The sequence below is a fragment of the Pristis pectinata genome, chromosome 5, assembly GCF_009764475.1.
Source record: "Pristis pectinata isolate sPriPec2 chromosome 5, sPriPec2.1.pri, whole genome shotgun sequence".
Taxonomy (NCBI): domain Eukaryota; kingdom Metazoa; phylum Chordata; class Chondrichthyes; order Rhinopristiformes; family Pristidae; genus Pristis; species Pristis pectinata.
The window spans coordinates 172,973-194,294 of NC_067409.1; the positions used below are offsets into that span (position 1 = coordinate 172,973).

Sequence of the window (21,322 nt, forward strand, 5' to 3'; positions counted from 1 at the left end):
AGATCTAAAAGGAACCTGAGGGACAACTTTTTCCACACAGAGGGTGGTGAGTGTATGGAACGAGCTGCCAGAGGCAGTGGGTGAGGCAGGTACAACAGTGTCATTTAAGAAACACTTGGATAGGTACATGGAGGGGCGGGGCTTGGACGGATATGGGCCAAATGCAGGAAATTGGGACTAGCTGGTGGGGATGGACCAGGGGTGGGGGTGGACTGGGGTGGAGGTAGACCAGGGGTGGAGGTGATCCGGTGGTGGAGGTGGTCCAAGGGTGGAGATAGACCAGGGGTGGAGGTGATCCGGTGGTGGAGGTGGTCCAAGGGTGGAGATAGACCAGGGGTGGAGGTGGATTGGGGTGGTAAACCAGGGGTGGAGGTGGTCTGGTGGTGGAGGTGGTCCAAGGGTGGAGATGGACGGGGTGGGGGTGGAGGTGGTCCAAGTGCGGAGACGGACTGGGGTGGAGGTGGACTAGGGGTGGAGGTGGTCCGGTGGTGGAGGTGGTCCAAGGGTGGAGATGGACGGGGTGGGGGTGGAGGTGGTCCAAGTGCGGAGACGGACTGGGGTGGAGGTGGTCCGGTGGTGGAGGTGGTCCAAGGATGGAGATGGATTGGGGTGGAGGTGGACCAGCTGGTTATCCAGCTGGTGACAAGGAACAGAGGATATCAGTGGGACGGTGGTGGTTTTCCTTTCCCTCTTGGGTGGGGCTGTGGCTTGATAACGTGATGAAAACTTTCCACTGCAGCACAGAGTGACCATTGTCAGCTCAAAGCTCCTCTGTGACAGCAGCTAATCTCAGGGTTTTATTGGGCTCGAAATAAACAAGCTTTGAAGCAGTTCCAAGAACATGTGTGTTCCAGCAGGGATGGGCACCAGGCCAGCAAACCGAGCCTTAGCCGGGGGCAGTGCAGAGGCTGAGACAGGGAGCAGCAGGGGAGGCCAAGGGAGAGGGAGAACCTGAGGGAGAGGGAAGAGAGAAGGGGACAGTGAGAAAGTCAGAGAGTCACACAGCACAGAAACAGGCCCTTTGGCCCAAATCGTCCATGCTGACTGTGTTGCCCAGCAAGCTCGTCCCATCTGCCTGCGTTTGGCCCATAGCCCTCTAAAGCCCTCCTATCCATGGACTTAATCTTGATGGCTTTTAAACGTTACTAATGTGCCCGCCTCAACCACTATTTCTGGCAGCTGATTCCAAATACGCACCACCCTTTGTATGAAGAAGCTGCCCCTGATGTCCCTTTTAAATCTCTTAACCCTATGTCCTCTTGTTTTTAGCACTCGCTCCGCAGGAAAAAGACGACATCCTTTCTCACTGTCTATGCCCCTCATATGATTTATATACCTCTGTCAGGTCACCCCTCAATCTCCTATGTTCCAGGGAATGAAGTCCTAGTCTACATAACCTCTCCTTGTAACTCAGGCCCCCAAGTCCTGGCAACATCCTGAACAAGTCTTTCCAAAGGTGGAAAATACAAACTGGCGGGAGAGAGTGGAGAGGGAGGGGCAGAGGAGAAGAAAAATGGGAGAGAAAGAAGGGGAGAGAGTTGTGGAGAGTGAAGCGTGACACTCCCTCAGTACTGCCCCTCCCACACTGTGACCCTCCCTCAGCGCCCATCCCTCAATCCCCACCCAGGGCTCAACAGGTTGGATGGAAGAGGATGTTTCCCCTGCCTGAGCAGTCTGGGACCAGGGGGTCTCTGAATGAGAGACAGCACTGGCCTAGGTTGAGGAGAAGTTTCTTCACCCAGAGGGGGGTGAAGCTGTGGAGTTCTCCAACCCTGAAACTGTGGAACTTCAGGGTGAGTTCACTGAGTTCATTCCGTGGACAGATTTCTGGACATGGAAGGAATCGAGGGACATGGGGATTGTGTGGAGGAACGGAGGGATCTTGGGGTTAACGTCCATAGATCCCTCAAGGTTGCCACACAGGTTGATAGGGCGGTTAAGAAGGCATATGGTGTGTTGTCCTTTATTAGTCAGGGTACTGAGTTCAAAAGCCGCGAGGTGATGTTGCAGCTCTGTAGAACACTGGTTAGGCAACACTTGGAGTATCGTGTTCAGTTCTGGTCGCCTTATTATAGGAAGGATGTGGAAGCTTTATAGACGGTGCAGAGGAAATTTACCAGGATGCTGCATGGATTGGAGAGCATGTCTTATGAGGATAGGTTGAGCGAGCTAGGGCTTTTCTCTTTGGAGAGAAGAAGGATGAGAGGTGACTTGATAGAGGTGTACAAGATGATAAGAGACAGATCAAGTGGACAGTCAGAGACTTTTTCCCAGGGCAACAATGGCTAACACGATGGGCATAATTTTAAGGTGATTGGAGGAAGGTATAAGGGGGATGTCAGGGGTAAGTTTTTTTTACACAGAGAGTGGTGGATGCGTGGAACGCACTACCGGCAGAGGTTGTGGGGGCAGATACATTAGGGACATTTAAGAGACTCTTAAATAGACACATGAATGATCGAGAAATGGAGGGCTATGTGGGAGGGAAGGGTTAGATAGATCTCAGAGCAGGATAAAATGTCAGCACAACATTGTGGGCCAAAGGGCCTGTACTGTGCTGTAGTGTTTGATATTCTTTAAGAGGAGGTGGCGCTGAGGTAGATCAGTCATGATCATGATGAAAGGTGGGCCAGGCTGGAGGGGCAGAACATCCTGCCCGTGTTTCCCGTGTCTGCACAGAGCTGAGTTTGCGATTCTGTGTAACAAATACCAACAGGCTGTGCCTTGTTCTGAGTGACAGGCTGACACACAGACTCACACGCACACTGTGTTCTGAAAGCCTACCCTGGGCCATGGAAGCAGTGCACACTGGGAAGGTTGGGTGTCCCACAGCAGACACCTGGTCTCCAAAACATTCATCCAGCTACCTTCCAACTTCAAATCTAGGTCAATGTGCAGACTCTTGGTCCCAAGACAGCTCCCAGCCTTTAACTACAAGAAAAGCCACACACCACACACAACCTGAACCACATAGACCGTGTCGCACACAGTGATCACAGGACACGGGACCATGTCACTCACACTGATCACGGGACACGGGACCATGTCACGCACACTGATCACAGGACACAGGACCGTGTTACACACACTGATCACGGGACACGGGACCGTGTCACACACACTGATCACAGGACACGGGACCCTGTCATGCACACACCTGGAAGTGCAGGATGATGGTCCAGATGAGCCCCAATGTGAGTTTGGGATTCCCATCGGCGATGTCGTCATTTCGGATGTTCACCAGCCGGACCTGCGGGACAAGGTGAGAGTTCAGAGATGGGACCAGGGGAGGGGAGGGGGGGAGGGGGAGGGAGAGTGGAGTTAGTGTCAGGGAGGGGAGGGTGGGGTTAGTAGGAGGACTTAGGGGAGAGAGGTGTTGGGAAGGGAGGATGGGGTTGGGAGGGGAGGATGGGGTTAGGGGAAGGGGAGGGGGGGTTGGGAGCGGAGGATGGGGTTAGGGGAGGGGAGGGGTGAGGGAGGGGTTGGGAGGGTTGGGAGGGGAGGATGGGGTTAGGGGAGGGGAGGGTTTGGGAGGGGAGGATGGGGTTAGGGGGAGGGGGAGGGGTGAGGGAGGGGTTGGGGGGAGTCGGGGGATACCTCCCCTACCTGCCGGTGTTTCAGATACTCCAGGGCAATGCCCACATTCTGCAACTTGTGGAACCGCATTCGTCCCTTCTCTCGGGGCTGAGGGAGAGAAAACAAGTCACTTACGGACAGCGGTCACTCCCCACCACACTCGGTCACTCACAGCGGTCACTCCCCACCACACTCGGTCACTCACGGACAGCGGTCACTCCCCACCACACTCGGTCACTCACAGCGGTCACTCCCCACCACACTCGGTCACTCACGGACAGCGGTCACTCCCCACCACACTCGGTCACTCACAGCGGTCACTCCCCACCACACTCGGTCACTCACGGACAGTGGTCACTCCCCACCACACTTGGTCACTCACAGCGGTCACTCCCCACCACACTTGGTCACTCATGGACAGTGGTCACTCCCCACCAAACTCGGTCACTCATGGACAGCGGTCACTCCCCACCACACTCGGTCACTCCAACACTGGTCACTCAGTGCGGGTAGAGAGGGGAGGGGGAATTGTTGTGGAGCAGGATGGGGAGTGGGCAAGGAGGGGCAGAGTGAGACGGGAGGCAGAGAGTGCAAAGTGTTGGGGGATGAGGGGTCATGGGGATGAGGGTGTGGGGTGTGTGGCGTCAGATGAGGGAGTATAAAATGGAAAAAAACTCCAGCACACCACTGACCCACACACTGACCCACACACCACTCACCCACACACCGACCACTGACCCACACACCACTGACCCACAACCACTGACCACTGATCCACACACCACTGACCCACAACCACTGACCCACAACCACTGACCACTGACCCACACACCAATGCACTGACCCACACACCGACCAGACACCACTGACCACTGACTCTCCTCAGGCGGCACTGTGTCCCTAACAACCTGCTGAAGGAACTCTGTGTGTCGAGCAGCATCCTTGGGCTAAAGGAATTATTGACATTTTGGGCCAAACCCCTCATCAGGTCTTCAACAATTGACAATTCCTTGCCCCCAACAGATGCAGCTCGACCCGCTGAGTTCCTCCAGCAGATTGTGTGTTGCTCCAGATTCCAGCATCTGCAGTCTCCTGTGTCTCCATGGTACTTTATCAGTGTTGGGAGATCTTTGTTACTCATTCTTGTCTGGGGTTGTTGGCAAGCCCTGTGTTTCTTGCCCATCCCCAATGATCCTTCCAGAACCACTGCTGACCACATTGGTGACTCATGGCTTTTCCTGCCTATTGTGACTCAGGCGATCTTCCTCCTGCCGAGGGTACTGTGTGATGACGTGAGTCAGCATGGCTGGAACAGCCTCCCGCAGCCATGCACTCACGGCTCCCTGCGTCTGTAACTACCTCCGAGCCCACTCTCCGCACCATGGACATCCCCAACACTCATCATGACTACCAGGCGGCAATGGTGGCAGAGCCAGGCTGGCCTGGCACGGACGCTACATGGACAGAGAGCAAACAGGGGAATAGGCGAGGGCAAGTAGTGATGGTTGACCACGGTTAGGGTCTAAGATTTCAAGGAGCTGGATCCACAGAGAACGTGGGCAGTGGAGGTGAATGGGAAGGGTGGGTCCACTGGATGGTGGGCAGAGGGGGTGAATGGGAAGGGTGGGTCCACTGGATGGTGGGCAGTGGGGTGAATGGGAAGGGTGGGTCCACTGGATGGTGGGCAGTGGGGTGAATGGGAAGGGTGGGTCCACTGGAACTGGGAGAGAAAGAGGGAATTCTTCAGTCAATCAGAAAGAAAACTTCCTTAAGAAATTCACTTTCTGAAAATGGATGATACAGGCTATAAATGAATTCCCTGCTCTCCTTGCCTCTTGGCTTGGTTTGGGTTCAGGTTTGCTTACAACCACACTACTTCCAATGTGCACTATACCTCCTCGGGTATTTGGCAACAAACACGGCTCGGTGCAGTGTTTCCATTGAATCCATGCTGCATGGGGAGTACGTCCAATGCCAACAACATGTCTTTGCCCTATCCATTACCCAGACAGTGACAGTTCACCAAAATACCAAACACTTTGTGTGGTCTCACTCTCCACCCCAAACCCTGCAAGAACCAGAGTGAATGGAGAGGCAGCTGCAAACCCTCCCCAGTTATGAGAAGCTGGCCCAGGTCTTGAGACAAAACACTGCTCTCATTCACAGCTCGCTCCATTACCCAACAGTTAGCCTGGCATCCACATGCAACCAATTTCCCCTCACTCCTGTCCACAGCACCAATAACCTGAGTTGTGAGTTCCACCACGAGATGTCCTCTCTTCAGGAATGGCTGGTGATGGATCAGTATGGGGGAGCTGTGACCAGCATTAGGCTGAAGACATCATTCATAATGTTGGGGTCTGGCCCCTGCAAAGCTTTGACTGATGATGGCATGCAGTACTCACTCAACACCGCACACACACACGCACAAACCTACACACACACATATGGAGGTGGAAGATGTGTAGCCACTGAGACTGAACAATGCTGGAGCATCTCCACAAACACTGGCTCCAATCGGCAGCCAGGATTCCACTCCCAACCAGCAAGGTGATGAGGTGAGAAGGTCCCGAGAAGGTCCCAGCACAGGGGGAGTGACTTGCACTGAGGTGAATGCAGGACCCCCTGTTACTGGAAACCAGTCAATGCTGAGATACTCCAGTGGCAGCTGGGGACAGGCATGCTACAAAGGTTCCAGGCAGACACACTCACCAGACGCAACTGCTTCATCACATCTCGTTCCTTCCGCTACACAGCAGGAGCAGTGCGGGAAGGGGCAGGGGATAAAGTGCAAAGGTCAGAGGTAAGGGAACAACTCTGCAAACAATGTAGAGCAGGAAAAGAACCAAGCAGGAAAAAGACCCCAAACCGGACCCATCAGGGCAAGGAACGAGGCTCTGACCCAAACTGACCTGCAGCCACACTGACCCAAACCTAGACTGACCCCAACCCAGACCCATACTGACCCCAACCCAGACCCATACTGACCCCAACCCAGACCTACACTGACTGCCCACTGGAACCCAACCTGATACCTAGATCCCAGAACCCAACCCCGTGGCAAAACCAGACGCAGACCCCAACACAGACCCAGACACCAACCCCAACACAGACCCAGACACCAACCCCAACACAGGCCACAGACACCGACCCCAACACAGACCCAGAAACCAACCCCAACACAGGCCCCAGACACCGACCCCAACACAGGCCCATGTTTGGACCCACAGACCCAGTGACCAGCCCCAACCCCACAGGGTCCTGACTGTGGACCACACCCACGATCTGTTTCAGAGAAAACTCCACCAACGCCCACTCCTCACACCCCGACCCTCCGAAGAGCACACATCCGTAAACCTGTCACCCCCATGGCTTTCCTCCTCATTCTCCCCTCTCATCCCCTCCTCCTCATTCTCCCCTCTCATCCCCTCCACCCTCCCATCACCCTCCCACACATGCCCATTCTGCCCCGGAACCCCGTCCCTCCCGCTCCCCATTCTCCTCCCACCTCGCCTTCTGTCACCCCCTCCCCCACTACCTCTGCATCCTCTCCCTCCCCCTCCTTCACCCCATCCACAACCCCTCCCATTCATTCTCCCCCCCCTCATTCCCCCTTCCACCACCCCACACACCCTCCCTGCCCACCAGTAGACCTTCCATGGCTGCAGCCTCCACCACCTTACAGCCCTTCTCCCCCACCTGCGCTATCCCTCCCACACCAAGCACCAGCTCGAGCACAGTGGACAGGAGACGAGCTTCGCCACCAGAACACCAGTCACACACTGACACCTGCGGAGCAAAGCAACTCAACAGAGACCCCTGGTGAGAGAGGGACCAGTGAGGGGGTGGGGGGGGGGGGGGCGAGACCTCATAGTGAGGGGGCAGAGACCCCTTAGTGAGGGGGGAGACCCCACACTGAGGGGGGAGACCCCAGAGTGAGGGGGGGGAGACCCCTAGTGTGTGGGAGACCCCAGTGAGGGGTAGAGACCCCATAGTGGGAGGGAGAGACCCCACTGTGAGGGGGAGACACCCCACGGTGGGGGGGAGACCCCACAGTGAGGGAGGGAGAGAACCCACTGTTGGGGGGAGACCCCACGGTGAGGGAGGGGGGGACCCCACAATGAGGGGAGGGAGAGACCCCACAGTGAGGGAGGGAGAGACCCTACAGTGGAGGGGAGAGACCCCACAGTGAGGGGAAGGAGAGACCCCACAGAGGGGAGGGAGAGACCCCACAGTGGAGGAGGGGGAGAGACCCCACTGTGGCAGGGGAGAGACCCCACTGTGAAGGAGGGGAAGGGACCCCACAGTGGGGGGGAGACACCCCACTGTGAAGAGGAGTGGGGAGTCTCACAGTGAAGGAAGACATTGAGGGACACCAGCATGATGGGTACTGGAGGATCCACTGTGAGGGGCACAGTGTGTGAACTCTGATGCGGGGGTCGGGCAGGGTGGGTGGGTGCAGTAGGTTTGGGGTTGGTTGGTTAGAACCTGTTAGTAGAATTTGTGGTGGAGTTGCAGAAAGCAAAAGCCAGGGTTAGTTTCACAAAGACTTTACTCTCCAGGACCTACCAATGAATCTCCTGAGAGAACTTCAAGCAGTGAGATCAAGTTATGTCCATCCCGTAAATCTTCATACAGGTCATCGATACTGCAATGGGCCTAGATAAACGATGCAATGTAAGCAATTCCTCAGGTAGGGCCAACACCGATCCCACCATGACACTTAAAAATTTAGCCCACCCAACCCAATCCCATCCAACCAAATCCCACCCAACCCGACCAGACCCAACCCGATCCCACCCAACAAAATCCCACCCAACCCGATCCCATCCAACCCGACCCCACCCAACCCGATCCTACCCAAACAAATCCCACCCAACCCGACCCGACCCAATCCAACCAAGCTCAGCCAGCAAAATCCAACACTTCGCTGCTGTTGCAGTCGCCTGGGTGAGTTTGTCACTTGCCACTTACCAGTCCATGCCTGAATATTGGTCATAGTACATGTGGACACGAACTGTATCATTTACTGAGGAATTGCAAATGGTACTGAGCAGCATGCAGTCATCAGTGAACGCCGCCATCTCTGACCTGATGATGGAAAGTCACTGATGAAGCAGCTGAAGATGGTTTTCCCTGGGACATTGCACTCAGGAACCTCTGAGGTGATACCTGGGAGGACTGACCTCCAACATCCACAACCATTTTAGTTTGATGCAAGGTTTGACTCCAGGCATTGGATTGTTTTCTCCTGATGCCCATTGACTAGTTTTATTCCTTCTCTGTTTGAATATGGCAGTATTGGTACAACTGAGGGTCTTGCTGGACAACTTCAGGGTGCAAAGCATTGGTTAGACCACTCTTGGAGTATAGGAAGAATGTGGTAGCAATAGAGAGAGTGCAGAAGAGACTCACCAGGACTTTGCCTGAAATGGAGGGCTGTAGTTATAAGGAGAGATTGGACAGGCTGGAGACGGAAGAGACTACAGGTGCTGGAATCCGGAGCAACACACCAACTGCTGGAAAAGCCTTTTGCCCAGCACTGTGTGTTGCATTGGATGGGCTGGGTTTATTTTCAATGGAATGTAGGAGGCTGAGGGGTGACCTTACAGACGGGCCTCAATAGGATCGATAGAACCTTTTTCCAAGGGCAGGGGAGTCTAGAACTGATGCAGTTTTGTAAGTTAAATTAGGGCAAGTCATGCAAGTGAATTACAGGACCCTGGGGAGTGATGCAGAACAGAGGGACCTAGGTGTACAAGTACATGGTTCCCTGAAAGAGGACACAGGAAGACAGGGTGGTGAAGAAGGTGTTTGGCACACTGGTCTTCATCAGACAAGGCATTAAGCACAAGAGTTGGGATGTCATGTTACAGCTGTGCAAGATGTTGGTGAGACCATACTTGGAGTATTGTGTACAGTTCTGGTCGCCCAGCTATAGTCAATAAGTTGGAAAGGTTGCAGAAAAGATTCATAAGGATGTTGTTGGGACTGGAGTGTTTGAGTTATAAGGAGAGACTGGATAAGCTGGGACTGTTTTCCCCGGAGCGAAGGAGGCTGAGGGGTGACCTTACAGAGGTTTATGAAACCATGAGGGGCATAGAGAGGGTGGATGGTCACAATGTTTTGCCCCCACCAGTGTAAGAGAGTCTAAAACCAAAGGGCACAAGATTAAGGTGAGAGGGGAAAGATTCAAAGGGGACCTGAGAGGCAACTTCTTCACACAGAGGGTGGTGGGTGTGTGGAATGAGCTCCCAGAGGAAGCAGCAGACGCGGGTATAATTACAACGTTTAAAGGACAGGTACATGCGTAGGAAAGAATTAGAGGGATATGTGCTGAAGGCGGGCAAATGGGACTGGCTTAGATAGGCATCAGGGTTGGCATGGACCTGTTGGGCCAAAGGGCCTGTTTCTGTGCTGTATATTTCTATGACTTAAGAGTCAATCAAATTGGGAGGTCAGGAGCCAACAGATCTCATTGCTTCAATGAGATCCCCCTTTGTTCCAGCCCATGACTCCCTCCACTGCGTGTTCTCCCCACCTTGGATCGGACCCGCCCACCCACCACTGCCCAGCTACAGGGCTCGTCAGTCACACCACTGGATGTGGGGAGGGGGTGGGTGGTGGAACATCACAGTACCCAGCCAGGGTTCGTTGGGATGGTGAAGCAAGAGGTGGGGTTCGTGGTACCTGTCCCCGGGACACCCCCAGCCAAGGGCACAGCATGCAGCACACTCAGCAAGTGACCCACAGGTCAGTGGGGAGCCCATCCCTGGAGTTGGGGGGGGGGGGAATCAAGTGAGGGGGGGTCAGTGTGGGGGGTGGTCTGTGGGGGGGTCAGTGTGGGGGGTTGGGGGTTCATTGTGGGGGGGTCAGTCTGTGGGTCAGTGTGGGGGTTTCTGGGGGGGTCAGTAAGAGGGTTTCGGGGGGTCGGTGTGGGGTTCAGTGTGGGGGGTCAGTGGGGGGTTCAGTGTGAGAGGTTCAGTGTGGGGGTCTTGGGGGGGTCAGTGTGAGGTTCAGTATGGGGGAGTCATAGTGAGGGGGTGTTACAGGGTTGGGCACAGTTGGGTGCAGGGTGGGGGGGGGGGGGGGCCATTGGCAATGAACACTGGCAGCCAGAAACATGCAGAGAACAGTACCTACCTCCACTCTCCAGTGCTACAGGGGGGAGGGAGGGGGGAGAGAGAGAGAGAGGGGGGGGAGGGAGAGAGAGAGGGAGGGGAGGGAGAGGGAGGGAGTGGGAATGAAGCAGAGGTAGAGAAGGGTGAAGGGATGAGATGAAGACAGGGAGAAGAGGGTTGAGAACAGTTAGTGTGTTTGTACAAAAGTTAAGGTGTGTGGTTCTATTCGCTCCCACTGGCAGTGTTCCACAGGGTGGATGGTGTCTGTGGAGACACGCAGGTAACCAGTGAGATCGATGAGCCTGCCTGGTTTATGGCCACACCCATCACTCGGAGAGATTATGTCTACCTCTCACCCTGCCCTGCTGGTTCCCATGATCCAGTTTCCTTATAAACTTATGATCATAATGGAAGGGGTTAAACACACAATTAGACATTTACAACACCACACACCTTTGTACCTCCGCCTCCGAGCTCCCTCTGGGTCTGCCCTCTCAGTATCTCCTGTCAGGAGCTTTCTACATTACCTCCAGTTACTGAATCACAGCAACACAGTGTGCTGGAGGAACTCAGTGGGTCGAGCAGCATCCGTGGGGGCGAGCACATTGCGTACCTTTTGGGTTGAGACCCTGCATCAGGATTGAGAGTGGAGAGGGGAGATGGCCAGTATACAGAGAGGGGGAGTGGTGTGACGGGGCCGGTAGGTAATGGAAGAACGAGGAGGGGTGAAGGACGACAGGCAGGTGGAGCCGGGCGGGAGTGGGGGCAGGGGAGGGGTGAGGGACAGGCAGGTGGAGCCGGGCGGGAGTGGGGGCAGGGGAGGGGTGAGGCTGGAGGGTGACGAGTGGGGGCACAAAGGCTACCATGGAATCTGATAAATACAGAAGGTGGTAATGGGAACTATTAGGGATGCAACATCCCACCTCTGTGTTGTGGCCTGATGCAGGGTTTCAAACTGAAACATTGACAGTACCTTTCACCCCCATAGACGCCGCTCAACCCTCTGAGTTCCTCCAGCAGATGGTTTGTTGCTCCAGACTCCAGTGTCTTGTTATTCACAGCCCTGACACATCACTGACAGCTCTGCCCCTCACACTCTCCAGCTCCTTTTCTCCATCCACCCTGTCTCACACAATCTCCCTTCCTCTCTCTTTATTGCAAGGGTTGTGGAGAATAGAACTGAGGAAGTTTTGATGCAAATTTCCAGGTGCCATTGAGACCACACCTGGAAAACTGTGTGCAGTCGTGCCTCCACATTGATGGACATGTGCTTGTATGGGAGGCTATGCAGAGGAGGTTCACATTCCTGGGGTGAAGAGATTGATGACATACAGAGTTTACAATGGTAAGGGGTGATCTTATTGAAACACACGATGCGGGGTGATGTTGGGAGGACCCAGAGGTGGGGGAAGACCCTCAGAAGCTGGTGAGGAGCTATTTCTTCTCTCAGTAGGTGGTGAGGCTTTGGAACTTTCTCCCAAGAGCTGTGGAGGTGGAGTCAGTAAATATACTCGGAGACAGATAGAGGTGATGTCAAGGGGAGTGAAGGCAGATGGGGAACCAGCAGCCAACTGACACTGGAGCCTGTCGCCTATTTAGTGGTGGAACAACTGCAGGGCCAAACTCCTACTCCTTATGTTCAGAGTTATGATAGGAGAGGGCAGAGGTTCAGGGGAGAGGGGAAAGATTTAAAGCGGACCTGAGGAACAGGTTTTTCATACAGATGGTGGTCGATATATGGAGAAGATCACTGGGACCCTGATGGAGATTTTTGAATCTTTGTTACCCACAGGTGAGGTACCAGAAGACTGGAGGAGAGCTAATCTCCTACATAAGAGCAGCAGAGATAAGACAGGTAACTACAGGCTGGAAAGCCTCATGTCAGTAGTAGGGAAATTATTGGAGAAAATCCTAAGGGATAAGAATTATGTTACTTGTAAAGGGAGGGGCTGATCAGAGATAGTAAGTGTGGCTCTCTGCAGGGGAAATTCTGACTCACCAATTTGGTTTTTAGAGGAGATAAGTAAGAAGATTGACTAAGGCCAGGTGATCAATGTTGTCCATACGTAAGGTACGTGACAAGGTCCCACGTGGTAGGCTGGTCCAGAAGGTTAAGGCAAATTGGATCCAAAGTTGGCTTGGTAATAGGAGGCAGAGGGTAGTGGTGCAAGGATGTTTGGAAGTGTGACTTAGCGGTGTGCCGCAGGGATTAAACTCCATCTGCCATTTCTCAGCCCACTTCATTCATCGATATCACCCTGTAAGCCTAAGACTACCCTCCACTGTCAACAACTCCACAAATCTTCATGTTGTCTCAATCTAACTGATCATGCACCCAAAGTGTCCCCCAACCAACACTTGGCCAGTTTCATTTCCTAAGGTGAGGTCGAGTACAGCCCCTTCTGTGTGGGATTTGTCTCCATTAACTTGCGTGCAGGCACCTAACAAGTTCCTCCCCACCTAAGCCCCTTGCACTCAGGCAATCGCAGTCAATATTGGCAGGGTTACAATCCCCAGTACTTAAACCTATTGCGTTTATGCCTTTCTGTGACGTGCTACATATCTGTTTCTCTAATTCCCGCCGACTACAGTCATAGAGTCACAGAGATATATGGCACGAACACAGGCCATTCGGCCCAATATGTCCATGCTGACCAAGGTGTTTCCCTGTCCCACTTGCCTGCATATGGCCCATATCCCTCAAAACCTTTCCTATCCATGTATCTGGCTTAGTGCCTTTTAAATGTTGTTATTGTACCTGCCCCTATCACCTCCTCTGGTGGCTCATTCCACAAACCCACCACCCTCTGTGTGAAAGACCTGCCCCTCAGGTCCCTTTTAAAACTTTCCCCTCTCACCTTAAACCCTCTAGTTTTTGACTCCCCTGCCCTGGGGAATACACTGTGACCATCCACCTAATCTATGGCTCTCATGATTTTATAAACTTCTCTAAGGTTTAATATAAAAGCAAGGATGTACTGCTGAGGCTTTATAAGGCGTTGGTCAGACCACATTTGGAACATTGTGAGCAGTTTTGGGCCCCATATCCAAGGAGGGATGTGCTGGCATTGGAGAGGGTCCAGAAGTGGTTTACGAGAAGGATCCCAAGAATAAAAGGGTTAATGTATGAGAACATAAGAAATAGGAGCAGGAGTAAGCCATCTGGCTCATCGAGCCTGCTCCCCTATTCAATAAGATCATGGCTGATATGGCCATGGTGTAGCGGTTAGTGTAACGCTATTACAGCGCCAGCAACCCGGGTTCAACTCTGGCTGCTGTCTGTAAGGAGTTTGTACGTTCTCCCCATGTCTGCGTGGGTTTCCTCCGGGTGCTCCGGTTTCCTCCCACATTCCAAATATGTATGGATTAGGAGCTGTGGGCATGCTATGTTGGCGCTGGAAGAGTGGAGACACTTGCGGGCTGCTCCCTGAACACTCTACACAAAAGGTGCATTTCACTGTGTCTTATTTACCTGCCTTTTCCCCATAATCCTTAATTCCCCAACTATGCAAAAACATATCTAACTGTGTCTTAAATATATTTAATGGGGTAGCCTCTACTGTTTACCTGGGCAGAGAATTCCACAGATTCACTACTGTCTGGGAAAAGCAGTTTCTCCTCATCTCTGTCCTCAATCTATTCCCCAGAATCTTGAGGCTATGTCCCCTAGTTCTAGTCTAACCTACCAGTGGAAACAACCTTCCTGCCTCTATCTTATCTACCCCTTTCATAATTTTATGTGTTTCTATAAGATCCCCTCTCATTCTTCTGAATTCCAGTGACTATAGTTCCAGGTGACTCAATCTCTCCTCACAGGCTAACCCCCTCATCTCTGGAATCAACCTGGTGAACCTCCTCTGCACCACCTCCAAAGCCAATATACCTTTCCTCAAGTAAGGAGACCAGAACTGTACGCAGTACTCCAGGTGCGACCTCACTAGTCCCCTGTCCAGTTACAGCATAACCTCCCTGATCTTAAATTCAATTCCTCCAGCAATGAAGGCCAACATTCCATTTGCCTTCTTGATAACCTGTTGCATGACATCCCAAGTCCTGTACTCAGTGCCCTGAATGATGAAGGCCAGTGAGCCAAATGCCTTCTTCACCACTTACAGTCTTCCTACCAGAGAAGGGGCTGTACTTGAGCTCACCTTAGGAAATGAAACCGGCCAAATGGTGGAAGTGTCAGTTGGGGAACACTTTGGAGTCATGATCATATGTCCTACCCTCGTATTCCTACCCTCACCAGCACGTGTCACTGGGAGTAATCCCAAGATTACACCCCTAAAGGTCCTGCCTTTTTGACTGCCTAATTCATTAAATTCATTCTGCAGACCTCATCTCTCTTTCTCCCCATGTTGTTCATACCAACACATATCATGACCCCCAGCCGTTCTCCCTCCCCTTTATAATGTTTGTTACCTGCTCCGAGACGTCCCTGACCCTGGACCAGGGAGATCACACACCATTCCTGAGTCGCTACTTTCTTCTGAGAGGCCACCCCCCACCTTTTATCTGTTAGCGAGGGGAATGGCCACAGGCGCTCCTGCACTACCTGCCTTCCTCTCCTGGTGTCACCCTTCTCCTTGTTGCGGTGTGAGGTGGCAAAGAAGGCAAATCTCCCCATGTTCCACCATTCATCAATACTCCGCATGTCCCACCTTTGATGAGTGGTTGGACTCTGTGAGTATTGATGAGTGCATCAATACTCCCCAGGGTCAAACAGTTATTTAACCTGTCCCCTCCCAAAATGTATCACCTTGTGGATGACACCAAGATTGGGGAATAGTGGACAGCGAGGAAGGCTATCAGGCCAAATTGGGTTGCAAGGGTTCAGGCACTGATCCTGTGGTACATCTCTGGTCACAGACTTCCAATCACAAAAAGTAGCCCTCTACCATCACCCTCTCTATCCCAAACCCAAGGCAACTTGCTCTGGATCCCTTGGTCTGTAACCTTTTGGATCAGTTTCCCTCGTGGGTCCTTGTCAAAAGCCTTACTGACGTTATGTAGACCACATTAACCACACCGCCCTCATCAGTTCTCTCTCTCTCACACCTTCATGTGTGGGCATTGCTCAGTGTTTCTGTGCCCCACCTATGAACACAATCAGTTTGATCAGAAGTCCCTGGTTGTAAAATTAACCCATCGACTGGAGGAGGGAGTCAGGTCTGAGTTGCCCCACAAAGGCAGGCTGAGCAGGGAGATTGCGGAGTGAAACTGGTTCAATCCTCACCCAGTTTATCCCTCCCCCATGGACCCCTCCCCACCAGTGCACATCACTCCCTGCTCCCTCACTCTCCGCCCCTTCACTCTCCGCCCCCTAACTCCCCACCCTGTGGACCCTCACTCCCCGCCCCGCCCCTCACTCCCCGCCCCACACCCTCACTCTCCGCCCCTTCACTCCCTGCCTCGCCCCCTCACTGTCTGACCCGCCCCCTCTCCGCCCCTTCACTCCCTGACCCGCCCCCTCACTCTCCGCCCCTTCACCCTGCCCCGCCTCCTCACTCCCCGCCCTGTGAACCCTCACTCCTCACCCTGGCCCTCACTCCTCACCCCACCCCTCACTCCCTGCCTTGCCCCCTCACTCCCCACTTCCTCACTCCTCACCCTGCCCCTCACTCCTTGCCCTGCCCCCTCACTCCCTGACCCGCCCCCTCTCCGCCCCTTCAGTCCCTGCCCCACCCCCTCACTCCCAGCCCTGTGGACCCTCACTCCTCACCCCACCCCCTCACTCCCTGCCCTGCCCCCTCACTCCCCACCCCCTCACTTCTCACTCTGCCCCTCACTCCTTGCCCTGCCCCCTCACTCCCTGCCCTGCCCCCTCACTCCTCGCCCCCTCACTCCTAACCCTGCCCCTCACTCCCCACCCTGTGGACCCTCACTCCCCCCCCCGCCCCCTCACTCCCCACCCCGCCCCCTCACTCCCCACCCCATCACTCCCCGCCTCGCTCCCTCACTCCCTGCCCCCTCACTCCCCACCCTGTGGTCCCTCACTCCCCGACCCACCCCCTCACTCCCCACCCTGTGGTCCCTCACTCCTTGCACCTCCCCGTGACTCACCTTCATTAGGTGCTTGTTGACCCATTTGGTAAACGTTTTCTTCTGGACCCGGTCCCGTTCATCTGCAACACAACACTTTCAGTCAATGATCACCCTCAGCGCGGGGAAACTAAACTCCTGGTGCATCTGCTGAGTGGGAGATAACTGCACCAACTGTAGGGAATAAACCCCTCGCAACTGGGGAGAACATTGGGGTATGAACCCCTCCTAACTGGGGGATAAGATAGGATTTCTTTATTAGTCACATGTACATCGAAACACACAGTGAAATGCAGCTTTTTGCATAGAATGCGCTGGGGACAGCCCACAAGTGTCGCCACGCTTCCGGCACCAACATAACACGCCCACAACTTCCTAACCCGTATGTCTTTGGAATGTGGGAGGAAACCGGAGCACCCGGAGGAAACCCATGCAGTCACGGGGAGAACGTACAAACTCCTTACAGACAGCGGCCAGAATTGAACCTGGGTCACTGGCACTGTAATAGCGTTATGCTAACCGCTACACTACCGTGCCGGCCTACCATACCTTTGGGTATAAACCCCTCCCAACTGGGGATTGAACCCCACACAATTGGGGAAGGAAAGCAGAGGACAGAAGGGGATGTGGATGGGGTATGGGCAGAGATGGAGATGGGGGAAGTGGAGGGGGAGGGAGGGGCTGCTGTTTCGTTTTGGGCAATTCATAGAGGGGATTCACTTGCCGGGGAGATTGGAGATTGTGGGGGGGAGGGGGTGGAGGTTGGAGGTTGAGGGGGTGGTTAACGTGTGTTTGGGATGTAGGGGAGAGGTTTGGTTTTGGTTACTGGGGGTGGGAGGAGCAGGTTAGTGAAGGTTAGTGACATCTATGGAGCTCAGGTGAGGGAGCATTAACAAGTGTTGGGTGGTGGGGAGGGTGAAGGAGGGAGTGCCAGTGACCAGGTTCCAGGCAAGTACCGCACAGTCACCGGTGCTGCATCTAGTGTAGTGCAGAGTCATAGATTCATACAGCACGGAAACGGGCCCTTCAGCCCAACTCATCCATGCCAACTGTGTTGCCCAGTGAGCTCGTCCCATCTGCCCGCATTTGGCCCACGGTCTCTCCTATACATGGACTTATCTCGATGGCTTTTAAACGTTGCTAATGTGCCTGCCTCAACCACCATTTCTGGCAGCTCATTCCAAATACGCTCCACCCTTTGCGTGAAGCTGCCCCTGATGTCCCTTTTAAATCTCTCGCCTCTGATCTTAAACCTATGCCCTCTTGTTTTTAGCCCCCTCCCTGGGACACAGACTGTGTGCTCTCACCCTGTCTGTGCCCCTCATGATCTTATATACCTGTTAGGTCACCCCTCAATCCCCTACGTTCCAGGGAATGAAGTCCCAGTCTGTGCAACCTCTTCTTGTAACTCAGGCCCCCAAGTCCAGACAACATCCTGGTAAATCTTTTCTGCACTCCTTCTAGTTTAATAACATTGTTCCTATAACAGGGAGACCAAAACTGTGCACAATACTCCAAGTGTGGCCTCATACTGCCCCCCTCACACTCCCCTGCTCACACCAGCCCTGCTCACACTGCCCATGTAAGAGAGACCAGAGGACAAAAGATTGGGAGCAGTTACCGGAACAGGGAGGGGTGAGCCAAGGAGAGACTGGGGAAGGAGAGGAAATATTTAAAATCAAAACATTTAACCAGGACCAGTGAAGGTCAGTACAGGGGGAATGGTGTGGTCAGGGGGAGCGGTGTGGTCCGTACAGGGGAGTGGTGTGGTCCGTACAGGGGAGTGGTGTGGTCAGGGGGAGTGGTGTGGCCCGTACAGGGGAGTGGTGTGGTCAGGGGGAGTGGTGTGGTCCGTACAGGGGAGTGGTGTGGTCAGGGGGAGTGGTGTGGTCCGTACAGGGGGAATGGTGTGGTCAGGGGGAGTGGTGTGGTCCGTACAGGGGTCAGGAGAGTTTGGGATGTCCTGGAATTTGGGAAGCAGGAAGTGGATGTTGGGCCAGCAAGGTAACGAAGCAGAGGTGATGGTTTCAGCAGTCGATGAGCTGAGGCGGGGAAATGAGCTGCAGCAGGGGTTGGGAGCAGGCAGATTTGGAGCTGCTTTTCTCCGAGGGCAGGGTGTCTACAAAAAACATTCGGTGTCTGTGGAGCCTCTGACTGGGAGGGAAGAACATAGCTAATCCAGACGTGAAACAGTTAACCAGAACTGCAGCCTAACATCTCACACACCATTCTGCCCGGCTGTTCCCAAACACCGCCGGTGATCAGTAAATACCTTTCCTCGCCTCAGTGGACTTCAGCGCGTCCAGATACAACCTGTCCTCTGAGGTAAACCGAGAGCGGGGTTCCTGTCCGTGATACATCGGGTGGTGGGAGCGCAGCGTCTGCACGGATACTGCGGTGGATGCCGGCTGTCTGTCTCTGACTGAAGCCTCTGTGCTAACACAGCTCGACTTGTTACAGCCAGTCCCTCAATCACGGCCCCTCCCAGCGCTGTAAGGTGTGGTCTGAGGTGTGGCTACAGTCGGAGAAACACCCCTTCCAGCCAAGCCCAGGAGAGGGAGTGAGTGTGGAGTTGTGAGTGGGACAGGGTGTGGATGCCTGTGAGTATGCAGCAAGTGTGAGCGGTGGGTGTGTGTGTGAGAAGGGAGTATGGGGGAGGGGGTGTGTGGGGAAGGGGAGTGTGTGTGTGGGGGTGTGTGTGAGGGGGGGGAGTGAGGGTGTGTGTGTGAGGGGTGTGTGTGTGAGGGGGGAGTGTGGGGGAGGGGGTGTGTCTGGGGGGAGTGTGGGGGGGGGAGTGTGGGGGGGGAGTGTGAGGGGTGTATGTCTGAGGGTGGTGTGTGTGTGAGGGTGTGTGTGTGGGGGAGTGTGGGAGAGGGGGAGTGTGTCTGGGGGGAGTGTGGGCGAGGGGGAGTGTGAGGGGTGTATGTCTGAGGGTGGTGTGTGTGAGGGTGTGTGTGTGTGAGGGTGGTGTGTGTGTGAGGGTGTGTGTGTGTGAGGGGGACGTGTGGGGGGAGTGAGGGTGTGTGTGTGAGGGTGGTGTGTGGGGGGATGTGTGTTGGGGGAGATGTGACAGGGGATGTGTGTTGGGCCAAAGGGCCAGTTTCTGTGCTGTGTGCTGGACGGGGCTGTAGCCAGTCCTGGCACCCCCCTGCGGCCAGTCTGTACCCCAGATGGAAGTTCTGGAATCTGTCCCCTTCCAGGCCATGAACCCCAGGTCCCTCGGTCAGCCCTTTCCCTCATTTCCCTTTGACTCCTGTGGCCTCTGGACATGACCCCTCATTTCCTCCGTCCTCCTCCTTTCTGTTCAGGAAGGATCAGCCTTCCCTCAGCTATCCTCACCCCCGTCCCCTCCTCCCCTTCCCCCATATCCTTCTACACTGCCAGTGGAGCTGGACCTGTCCTCCACTCAAAAGGATCCCAACCGCCCGGTGGGGGGGCTGGTGTGGGGATCAGTGCGGGGGCTGGTGCAGGGTCTGGTGTGGGGGACTGGTTTGGGGGGCTGGTGCGGGGGTCTGGCACGGGGAGCTGGTGTGGGGTCCGGTGCAGTGGGCTGGTGCTGGGATCGGTGCGGGGTTTGGTGAGGGGTTTACACACACAGGTGTCCCCTCTACCACCAGATGTTTGTGACAGAGAACTAGTCACAACCTGTGGACTCACCCTCCACATTAGTGGAACCTCATCCAGTCATCGGCCTTGAAGTGTCCAGAGGACAACTCCCATCCACATAACCTCTCAAAAATGTTCTGGCATTAGTCAGCCATGACTTTATCTACATTGCCTCATCTCAGCAGCCCAGGACTCCAGGTACTTCCTACCTGCAGGGTCCTTATCTCATCTGAATGGGCAGACAGGGCATCGGCCGGTCTCGGCAAAGGTCTGTTACACCCTCCCTTGGCCCATCTCTCCACTCCTCCCTTTGGGTCAGAGGACACGCACAAACAGGGGACTTTTGATGCAACTTTACAGGGAGGGGTTGAGAGCACCTGGAGCACTGTGTACAGTTTTAGTTATATTCCCCCCTCATCCTTCTCCCCTCCACCCCTATCTCCCCCTCTCTCCCTCTCCCCCACTTCCCCCTCCCCACCCTCTCTCTCTCTCCTCCAGCTTACTACCTTCACACTACAAGCTGTGACTTGGCCAAGAGTGCTGGTGATCTCGGTGGAGGGTGGGGCTGAGGTGAGCAGCTCGAGCTAATTGCCCTGGGCCAGGTGAGGGAGAAGGTAAGGCACGAGGCACATTTCTCAACTTGTCTCGACAGCCCCATGCACACTGCTTGGGAAAGGGCTGAGCTCCACAGCGAGATATGCAGCAGCTGAGACCAGCCGGTTGTGAGGGAGTGATGGTGGTGTTGAGGGGAGAGAGGTACACAACATCCACACAGCACTGAGCCACAGGGACATCAGAATCCAGCTCTGACTCTTTAACCTTCTCTCCTTTCCCCCCATCTTTTTTTACAAAACCAGTTTATTACAAGTACTCCACTATCACAACACTACAAGTCACTACAAACTACAACAATATCTAAACAGCAGCTAAATCCTCGTCCAGGATGCAGTTTATCCCTGCGGTGCCCAAGGGTCCCG

General features: G+C 54.4%; 1 protein-coding gene across 1 annotated transcript in view; it reads right to left on the reverse strand.

Annotated features, from left to right (window-relative positions):
• LOC127571037 (plectin-like) overlaps window positions 1–19,144 on the reverse strand; it is a 108,529-nt gene extending 89,385 nt beyond the window's left edge. Inside the window, 5 exon segments of the mRNA XM_052017034.1 lie at window positions 3,158–3,250; window positions 3,607–3,684; window positions 8,146–8,235; window positions 16,761–16,822; window positions 19,012–19,144. Coding sequence (XP_051872994.1) covers window positions 3,158–3,250; window positions 3,607–3,684; window positions 8,146–8,235; window positions 16,761–16,822; window positions 19,012–19,099 — 411 coding nt within the window. The 5' untranslated portion in view covers window positions 19,100–19,144.
• Window positions 19,145–21,322: the final 2,178 nt, after the last annotated feature.